The 10,765-nt window shown below is 43.0% G+C and overlaps 1 protein-coding gene across 1 annotated transcript in view; it reads right to left on the reverse strand.

Annotated features, from left to right (window-relative positions):
* The window catches only part of PLCB3 (phospholipase C beta 3), a 106,496-nt gene that overhangs the window by 36,362 nt on the left and 59,369 nt on the right, over positions 1–10,765 (reverse strand). Inside the window, exons 2-6 of the mRNA XM_077287589.1 lie at positions 9,948–10,025; positions 4,202–4,270; positions 1,977–2,117; positions 1,788–1,867; positions 1,609–1,662 (exon numbers count right to left, since the gene is read on the reverse strand). Coding sequence (XP_077143704.1) covers positions 1,609–1,662; positions 1,788–1,867; positions 1,977–2,117; positions 4,202–4,270; positions 9,948–10,025 — 422 coding nt within the window. The remainder of the gene's footprint in view (positions 1–1,608; positions 1,663–1,787; positions 1,868–1,976; positions 2,118–4,201; positions 4,271–9,947; positions 10,026–10,765) is intronic.

The raw sequence follows: 10,765 nt of genomic DNA on the forward strand, positions 1-10,765 counted from the left end.
TTTTCCCTACCTAGCAGCACCTTACAGCTTCTCTGCATCTGCTGTTTTCCCTACCTAGCAGCACCTTACAGCTTCTCTGCATCCGCTGTTTTCCCTGCCTAGCAGCACCTTACAGCTTCTCTGCATCCGCTGTTTTCCCTACCTAGCAGCACCTTACAGCGTCTCTACATCCGCTGTTTTCCCTTCCTAGCAGCACCTTACAGCTTCTCTGCATCCACTGTTTTCCCTTCCTAGCAGCACCTTACAGTGTCTCTGCATCCGCTGTTTTCCCTACCTAGCAGCACCTTACAGCGTCTCTGCATCTGCTGTTTTCCCTACCTAGCAGCACCTTACAGTGTCTCTGCATCCGCTGTTTTCCCTATATAGCAGCACCTTACAGCTGCTCTGCATCCGCTGTTTTCCCTTCCTAGCAGCACCTTACAGCTTCTCTGCATCCACTGTTTTCCCTTCCTAGCAGCACCTTACAGTGTCTCTGCATCCGCTGTTTTCCCTACCTAGCAGCACCTTACAGCGTCTCTGCATCCGCTGTTTTCTCTGCCTAGCAGCAACTTACAGCTTTTCTTCATCCACTGTTTTCCCTGCCTAGCAGCACCTTACAGCTTCTCTGCATCCGCTGTTTTCCCTACCTAGCAGCACCTTACAGCGTCTCTGCATTCGCTGTTTTCCCTACCTAGCAGCACCTTACAGCTTCTCTGCATCTGCTGTTTTCCCTACCTAGCAGCACCTTACAGCTTCTCTGCATCCGCTGTTTTCCCTACCTAGCAGCACCTTACAGCGTCTCTACATCCGCTGTTTTCCCTTCCTAGCAGCACCTTACAGCTTCTCTGCATCCGCTGTTTTCCCTGCCTAGCAGCACCTTACAGCTTCTCTGCATCCGCTGTTTTCCCTACCTAGCAGCACCTTACAGCGTCTCTACATCCGCTGTTTTCCCTTCCTAGCAGCACCTTACAGCTTCTCTGCATCCACTGTTTTCCCTTCCTAGCAGCACCTTACAGTGTCTCTGCATCCGCTGTTTTCCCTACCTAGCAGCACCTTACAGCGTCTCTGCATCTGCTGTTTTCCCTACCTAGCAGCACCTTACAGTGTCTCTGAATCCGCTGTTTTCCCTACCTAGCAGCACCTTACAGTGTCTCTGAATCCACTGTTTTCCCTGCCTAGCAGCACCCTCTCCTCCTAGCAGCACCCTCCCCTCCTAGCAGCACCCTCCCCTCCTAGCAGCACCCTCCCGTGGCTTATTTTCAGGTCAGTAGCCAGTGAAGCAGAACAAACAACCTGTCAATGAGCCAGAGGCGGGTGCAGATAGGTAGGGAAAACAGCAGAAGCAGAGAAGCTGTAAGTGCATCCTCACGCCCCCACACATTTCAAAACCACAATTTCTCGCTGCTGGAACTGTGGGGTCATAAAGGGATAGAAAGGATTATCTTTTAAAGGGTTACACAGTCATATAGATGGGGGATTTGAAAATCGGCTTTCTCATTTTTTAGCCAAAAATGCATGCATTTAAATAATATTAATGTGCAAAAGGTGGATAATCCCTTTAACGAGCCTTATTGTTAATCACAGTAGAAAAATCATCTTTTTTCGGAAGTAAGAGGTTGCATCACTCACTTCTTCACTGGGATCCTTCCATCCTGATTGACCTGGAGCTTTAGTTTGGTGTATCTGAGACAAGAAGAGACAAAAGTATCATTGGTGTAAACGTCCTGTAATGATAAAAAGGGGCAAATCCAGAAGCATGAGGGGTGTGGGAGCAATGCACAGAGCTCGGGAGAGGTGGGAGCGCTTACGCCTTTTGCAGGAATGTGTTCCGAGGTGAATTTTGTGCTAAAATATTCGTTGCCAATTTGAAAAGTCCGTCTGTCCAAATCTGCAAAAAATGCAATCAGAAAAGGAAAAAAAAAAATATATAAAAAAAAAAAAAAACAACGTACAGGAAATCAATCGCAGGCACCGTGCACACATCTGCAGCGCAGTACCTTCGCCGTGTCCTCCTGAACGGCCATAAAATTCAGGAAGTTGATATTCACAAGGTCGCTCCCATACACTACGGTTACCAGCTTGTCTTCAGGGCGCTGCTCAGATCCTGCAAATCCTAAGATTTCCCGCATACGAGAGTCCTGGAACCAAACAAATAGAAAAATAAAGATTTTTTAGGGGGTGAAATATTTATTAATTTAACTTGCTTATATAGCGCCATCATATTCCGCAGTGCTTTACAGACATCGCTGTCCCCGATGGGGCTCACAATCACCATTGCCTATCAGTATGTCTTTGGAATGTGGGAGGAAACCGGAGAACCCGGAGGAAACCCATGCAAACACAGAGAGAACATACAAACTCCTTGCAGATGTTGTCCTTGGTGGGATTTGACCCAAGACCCCAGCGCTACAAGGCTGCAGTGCTATCCACTGAACCACCATACAGTGCTAACCACTGAGCCACCATACAGTGCTAACCACTGAGCCACCATACTGCCCGGTATATACCTTTACATGTTACTGTTTTTTCTGGCTCACAACTGCAAACTGTTAAGTCCAAACAGGATGGAAAACCTTTACATCCATCTGTTACGTTCTACAAGAAATACATCAGATGACCCCACAGTGAGCAGTGCGAGATCTCCGCAGCAGCAGGGAGGAGGGACACTGAGGAGCTGTCAATCAGGATAGGTGGGCACAGATTGAGTTTAAACTTTCAGCAAGGATTATACCGGCATTCTCACGTGGATCGTCTAAGTAAGTACATTGGCCTCATCAGGCCTACGGCATTTTTAACCCCTTCCAAGCATAGGAATCACAATAGAACACCCTACATTTAGGTCTGCATTAATGTTGCTAAGTTTGTTCCATACCCAGCAGATCTGCCAGCAACAGCACCATGGCTGCCATCTTATTCCTCCTATGAAGCCACAATATTTTTTTTTATATTTTCTTTTTTTCAACACTTTGTTTCATGTTTTTTTTTTTAACTTTATGCGTTTGGTATCATGAAAACCATTATGACCTTGAGAAATAGATTATCAGGTCATTTTTAGTACACAATAAACACTGGAAAAAAACAAAAACAATGTCGGAATGGAGTTTATTTTTTTTCTCACCATTTCAGGACATTAAATAGTATAATGAGTGGTGTAATTGAAAACGCCAAATCAAACCTCATGTGACAATGACGACAAAAAAGAGGAGGGGGAAAAAAGTTACGGCTCTCAAAAGGACAGGAAAAAAAATGAAATCGCAAAAATGAACATTGATCTTGGTGAGTGGGGTTAATAATTTACACAGTTTGCATTATGAGATCTGGAAACCTTAAAATAAATAAGTACGCCAGCTTCATCTAGTCTACAAGATCTACTTAAACATTTAAGCAGTTTGTATTATGACGGATCCTATTTAAAGTGAACCCATCAGCTGATTCATCAGAGACCGCCTCTGTTATTACATATTTTACCACGGTTGGGGACGAGGTGACTATATAATACAGGATTTCCCTATCATGTCTTCTTTCGGTCCACGTAAATTGATAGGTTGCTCCCTATGTGGGAAGCCGGAGGGGACCTGCCTCTTGGACTAGTCATCCAAGTCACCTCGTCCCTTTAAGTTAGCTTTCGGAGAGGCGTTTTACACTGGTACAACTGTAGTACTACTGCTCAACAACAGATGGCGCCAAAACTCTGCAGAAAAGACCCGACACCCTCCTTAATAAGTGGTTTCCTTCTCATTGTGAAACCTGGTTATTAGGGGCCTGTTACACAAGGATCTTCACCGCCTCTTGCCAGCAGTTCATTATGTCAGCGATCTGCTTCCTACACGTCTCTGCATTGACCTCATTTTAATTCACAGGCAAGTTGTTAGTAATTTACAAATAGTATTAAAGGGACTTTTTTTTAATAGAACTTATATGCATGTATTTGGGGCTACGAATCATTTTTGCAATTCGGTTTCATTAAAAATTTTGCACCGTTTTGGATTTGGCCTAGACTTTTTCCAACAGTATCATAGACCAGGAGCATATGCACCACCACTCCATTCAGTGCGGCGCTCTGCAGAGCCGGGGGATCCACAGTCCTGTATTTCGGGGGCCCACAATCAGTAAGTTATCCCCTTTTCTAGGGATTACCAAATTGGGAGTAACCTCTTAAGATCGTACATGACTTTACAATCATTGAAGATTTATTGGCATTAGATTCATGCACCGTCCTTACCTTGGGAATTTTGGCATATTTCCCCGTCCGAGTGTCTCTTATTAGAGTGATATCGAGAATATCAACTTCCTGCAAGAGTAGGAAAAAAGAGAAAAAAGAGAAAAAGATCAGAAAGAACCAAGATATCTGCTCCATACACCACGGATGCGGTCGGTCCCATCACACGCTCGCATGACGTTGTCCTACTGTAGATAAGGAGGACATCTAGATAAGTAGAAGTCTCATGTCTCCTCGGACATCTACTTATCTAGAAGTCTCATGTCTCCCCTAACCTCCCGCCCAAGGAAATTGGCCAAGAAACTGACACGTGAAAGAAGGGTATTAAGTGCAGAATATTAGCACTATTTAACCCTTGTGAAGCCATGTACACAGCTAGTAGGGTTTAGCGTTGATGGATCAACACCAACGTCTAAAACTGGTGGACAAAGTGGTGTCGGGAGCCGGAGAGTGGAACGTGCACTGGACACAAGAGACTGGGTTACATAGGGGATACTAATGGTTCTTCGGAATAAGACGGACGGATAAAGGGAAATGTCGCAGCAAAGGATGAAAACTGTAGGGAAGATTAAAAAAAATGGGAAGAGTGATGGGATGGTGGACCGTGGACAGAAGTTACAGATTAGACTGCGGTCACGTCGGTCATGGCACCACTTATCTTGGAAACAAAGGAGAGGCACGCGGCTTGTAGGCATGAAATTGTTAGCAGATGCCAGGTTTTAACAATGAAAAGGGCTGTCTGGTTTTAGAAAAATCCATTTTCCAATATCCTGAGACCCCCGCGCGCGTGCCAGTGATTCTCATCTACGGAGGACTCATTGTAAATGAGAGGCCATTAAATCAATGATGATTTGGTTACAATGCTGTAATAGAGACTTATGGACGGACGACAGCGAGTCCTCATGGCCCCTCAATACATATGGACTTGTGTTCACACAAAGGAGAAGGGGAGTAAAGACCCCCAGGCACATTGTCAGCCGAACTCTCCAATATCGGGGGTATTGGCCAAGAGGGTAATGTATATGCGGGCCTCTCGACTCCACCCAGAGAGATGTTAGTAAAAGAAGGATCTGACCCGACGAGTTTCAGTGGTCGACAACTTTTGCCCAGCCAAAAGCTACCTATTGTGTATGGGGGGCTTAAGAGGTTGCCCCCTATCAGTTAATGTTTATCACACAGTTTTCTATAAAACAAAACACACTCACCTTCCCGGGGTTTACCATCAAGTCTCCGACGCTGCTCCCAGTGTCCGGCATGGCTGCAGTGCTGACGTTACTTCGACAGCGCTGCAGCTAATCAGTGATCTCAGCAGCTCCGAATGTCTACTCTATAAGAGCCGCTGAGCTTATTCATTTTTTTCGACGTGATGTTAAAGCCGTAACCAAAGCCAAACACCAGGAGCAACGGCGGAGACTTGACGGTCAACCCAGCGATGAAGAGTGCAGCACAATTTTTTTTTTTTTGCAGCAAATTGCGCCCAGAGAACAAGATTAACTGAAAGGGGACAACCCGATTAAGGCATGCTGTATGACTGAGGAATATTCTGCTGCTGAGTGCACTTGGGTATAGAAATCATCAAGATCCACTGCTGGCAGCTTTTGTGGAATTGCCGACCAATGATGTCCCAGATGTAATCAATGGGAGACAAGTCTGGAGATGCTGCAGAACTGGGAGCACATTCAGGCCACGCAGGTACAGAAGCACCAGCAACATGCGGCCTGGCATTGTCATGTTGAAAATGACTTTTGGGACACACTGGAGAAATGGCCGCACCATGGGTTTCACCACCAAATCAATGCAACTTGGAGCGTGTTCGTGCACCTGGAATGAAGACTATACATTATGCCATCCCCACAACATAATCCCAGGAGCAGGACTTGTGTGAGATTCCCTTGTGTGGCTTCTTCATGGCGTTGCTCACATCATTGCGTCCATGACAAAAGTGGGACTCATGGCTTAAAGCACCTTTATTACAGCCAACGTCATTGGTCAGCAATTGTAAAAGGAGCTGCCAGCAGCGCATCTTGACTGAACCTTCCTCAGACGACCGTTATTAACCTCAGTGATAGCAGCTGAGGCTGTAGGTGTGGGGATTTCTGCACGTGACGCTCACACGAGATGTTTTAAAAATAGTGTTCCATTTTTCCATCATCTGCAGATCAGTAACCCGTCTATCCATCCTGTGATTTCCAGAATTCCATGCCTTCTTCTTGGTGTTGCAATTGCAATGCTGAGGAGTGCATGCATATTTTCATTATTGCAGTGTGTGTGTGTATATGTGTATGTGTATATATATATATATATATATATATATATATATATATATATATAGATAGATAGATAGATAGATAGATAGATAGATAGATAGATAGAGAGAGAGAGAAAATGGTCACAAAGGCAAGATGGAAAAAAGCTTGATGCAGCTTGGTTCAAAGGAGTTGTCAAGAAAAAAAAAAATAGCAAAAACCTGCACCTGTGGATCATTGTATACATACAAACTCATCCGCACGCAGAAGTACGAGCGCGCTCCCACCGTCCTTACAATCTGGCACGTTTCGCTTTGTCTACACATTCTCAGGGTTTGGTTAGGGAAACAGCAATTATCTCAACAGAGAGGGTGGGGGGGATAGAGACCGAATATAAAGCATGTAAACACTTAACCCCGATCCCCCCGCATTATCGTGACCTCCGCAGAGTCCATCTTCGGAAAGCAGGAGAAGACAGAGCGGGCAGAGAATGTAGCAGAGGAGAAAGGAATCAGGAAAAGGAAAAGCGAAGGGACGAAAGAAAGGAAGAGGGAAATAGTGTGAGAGAGGTAAGGAGAGCGTGAGAGGCCGTGGGAAAATGAATGAGAAAGAACGCGCTCATCCGGCATCCAGATGTAGAGGAGGGGTGGGGGCCCGACTGGACATATCCAGATGTGTCAGAGGCTCATACAGCACGGGGGAAGTGGGACAGAGGAACTTTTCGAGGGTCTGCAGAGAAACAGACAACAGAACAGGAAGGGAACCTCTAGTTCCAGAAACGTATATCTTTTTATTCAGGTCTGATCTCCAAAACCCCCAACATTCAGGACGAGACTACTACAGCACTGGTTATAGCATTTATTCCTGTTTTTCCCCTGCTATACCCGAAAGCTGAAAATGGGCAGTGGCAAGAATACTGTAAACTTCTAGATAAAGGTGGACTCCTACTGATGAAAGCTGATCATGTGTCTCTGTGACCGGTCAGAAGTTCTCCGTAACTGATTTAACACTCTTCACATATGGAACTATATTGTGGTTATATAGGACAGTGTCCCATAAGAAAAAAAAATGACACCTTTTTTGTAAAAATCCGATGTGCCAGTCATGAGAAATCTAAAGTAGACGTAATATGCAAATCAGGCTGGAAGTGCACGGGGGAGTGTCAGTGCACTTGGAAGCAGCAAGTTAAGTGCACTTACCACCTGATTTGCAAGCTAAGTTTCTCATGATTGGCACATCCGATCTCTACAAACAAGGTATCATTTTCATTATGGGATAAGCACCTTCACAGCCATACCATACTTTCATATGTAAAAACATGGTGACTTGTTTCCTTTAAATAACATTTGAGAAAACCAAACCCAAAAAGTCTTAGGGGGCACAAAGTAGAATCAGGAGAATGGCAATAGTTTGAGATGGGATATATAAAAGTATACAGAAACCCGCGGTTAAAGGGGATAGGAGGAGAGGGGAGTTATCCTGGTTGTATAAAATTGGGCTCTGAGCAGCACTGAATTTTTGTTTCCGTTTATAACCGAATCCATTTCACAATGGCAGATTTGTATCACTGACAGCGGCAGATTCCACTAACCAAATAACTACCGGTAATAGGTTTTTTTTAATTAATAGCCCTGCATACAATGCAAATGTGAGCAGAGGCCTAGGAATGTACTTTTCCTGAAAACAGAGCCACTCTACAGGTTGTGTGTATTATTTGCAGCCTGGTGCTATTTGTGCAACATAACAGACTAAATATTAAATCAATAATCAAAATATTAAGAGATAAATACACAGATGTTTTTTTTTAGCTCATGCAGCATCTGGGAAGCTCAGATCTATGTTACTAACAATCTAGTCTTCATGCATTGGAATTACGGCATTCATTTCACTAGCCTAACATTTATTGTTTTGAGTATGGACTGCCAGTCCGGACCATCTACTGGTCTTATGACCCAAACTCAACAGCCTCATAGGCATACATGAAGCTATTGCGTTTGGGACAGGAGACCCGCGACCAGTCCGGACATGGCGGTCAGTACTTGTACTGTAAATGTTGGACTTGTGAACTTGGCCTAACACACTTGATCTTCCATTACCTTTAAGAAAATTAATAAGATAAGACTAAGAAAAAAAAAAGAAAATGATTGAGCAGTAAAGGCAATTAGATGGAAAGGCAGGCACTGGGACCGCAAGAACCTCTAATGCCCCCAATAAAAAAAAAATCTCAATATCAAAGTTTCCTTGACCCTGAAAGCATTCAATGGCGGGAAGGGGTCACAGCAGAATTTTAGCTTTTCAGAGCAGCAAAATGTTAAAATTTAATAAAATGTTAAGTACGAAGCTGGAAAACAAAGCAAGCGGCTCACTGACTGATTGGTAACATTACTGTATAATGCACATATAGGAAGCATCACAGATCATGGAAAGAGATAGATGGATAGAAAGAGATGATACAAGAGAAGCCTGCTGAGATACCAAAAGATCGGGTGCGGGTACCTCTGTCACCATGAGATAACACAGCAAGATGGAACAGTTACAACATATCATACAGGAGAATACTGTGGAGGCTCTCCATATAATATGGTCACCCATTTCTGCTGGTATGACCTGACATGGTGTGGTTACCTTCATGGGAAGCCATCATCATAAAATGATCTATTGTTTAAATCAATGTTATTTTTTTATTTATTTATTTTTTATTGTTGCCAATTTTTTTCCCATATTATAATCTGTATATAAAAAAATAAAGAACACTTTTCAGATTGGCCACTAGGGCTCTTTTAGACTCTAATTTTGTTTCAGGAAACAACACCTACACTAATTTTTTTATGTGAAATTTTTTTAGAACAAAAAGTTGGCAATGTTATTTTTTCTATATCACAATCTTTATTAAAAATAAAAATTATAAAATATTGTCATTTTCACACCGGCAATTTTAAACTCGAACTTTCTGTTGTTTCAGGAAACAACACATGTACATAGATAGATTCAGAGCCTGTTCATTGGGGCTATCTTTTGTATTGAAGTATCTAATGAGAGTGTGCAAAAGTCATTGTGAAGGGAGGAGGTGCAGTGACATGGCCTATTGTGATTGGTGGATACTGTTTTATCATCTGTGTATAGTGTTGTCACCTGTCAATGTAATCCTGCCTCTGCTGATAAGGAGCTTGCTGAAAACTAAAGAAAAAAACAAACCTGTGACCAGTGTGACTAAATTGTGATATGAAAAAAAAAATTGCCATTTTTGGCGGTGGTGCCTGTTTTATCAACCGTGCATAGAGGTGTTAACAGTCATAGGTAAGCCTGCTGAAAACTCTATAAAAAATAAAATAAAGTATGTTATGAAAAAAATAAAATTTCTTTAAAAAAAAAAAAAAAACATGCAACAAAAAATATGTAAACAATAGGTCATTTTCTGATGATAGATTCCATTTAAATTTGTGGTCACACCTTTTCCCATAGACTCACAGCCTTGGCAAGGACAAAATGTCAGCGATACTCACCATACTAGGGCAGGTCCAGTACAGATAATACCCCATGCTGTCCACACGAAGGGTCACCAAGGACTTCGTGCTGGTGTCCTGTTAAACAGAAAAGACAAGAGGAGCCGTGAGTCTACACAATCGGGAAGGTAAATATTAGACGGTTATCATAGGACACAAGTCATCAGACAGAGCTCAAATCCGAAGCCCCGATCTCCTGGTGGGGAAGAAGCCATAAACAAGTGGTCGAGGTTTTACCAGAGGCCGCGGATCCAGGAGAGGAGGGAAGGAGCGCTGCTCGCCAAGGAAGGTGTTATGTACAGACACAAGAACACTGAGGACTTCCTTCTATAAACATTGCCGAGAGCTCTTACTAACGAGAGGAAAAATACTACAGAAAAGAAGACATTCTCACTCCGTCTCTATAAACTCAGGCAGAAATGAATATTCTCAGGCCAGAACCCTTTGGAGCATATTTTTATTTTAAGTGGAAAAAAATCTGCTTTAACCCGAACTTGTGTTTTTTTTACTCCAGTTTTTTTTTTTATTCTGATGCAATTTCTGGAGCATTATTTTTTCCCCACTTTTTTTGCAGACTTTTGACCTCAACGTCAAGATTGGAGAGTTTTGAACAAGAAATCAGAGCCAAAAAACTGACCTGTAGTTTTTTTTTATTCATTCAAAAACTCACAGTATGAACAATGATGAGGATTTCACAAATAAATCGCCAGTATTCGAAATTGTGGTAGTTTTTGATGTGGATTTTGGAGCGAATCAATTTCAAAACACAAGTAGAAAAAAAATCCACAAACCTGTGTGAACATGCCTTAAGCAAACGT

This window comes from Ranitomeya variabilis, chromosome 2 (genome assembly GCF_051348905.1).
Source record: "Ranitomeya variabilis isolate aRanVar5 chromosome 2, aRanVar5.hap1, whole genome shotgun sequence".
NCBI classification, from domain to species: Eukaryota; Metazoa; Chordata; class Amphibia; order Anura; family Dendrobatidae; genus Ranitomeya; species Ranitomeya variabilis.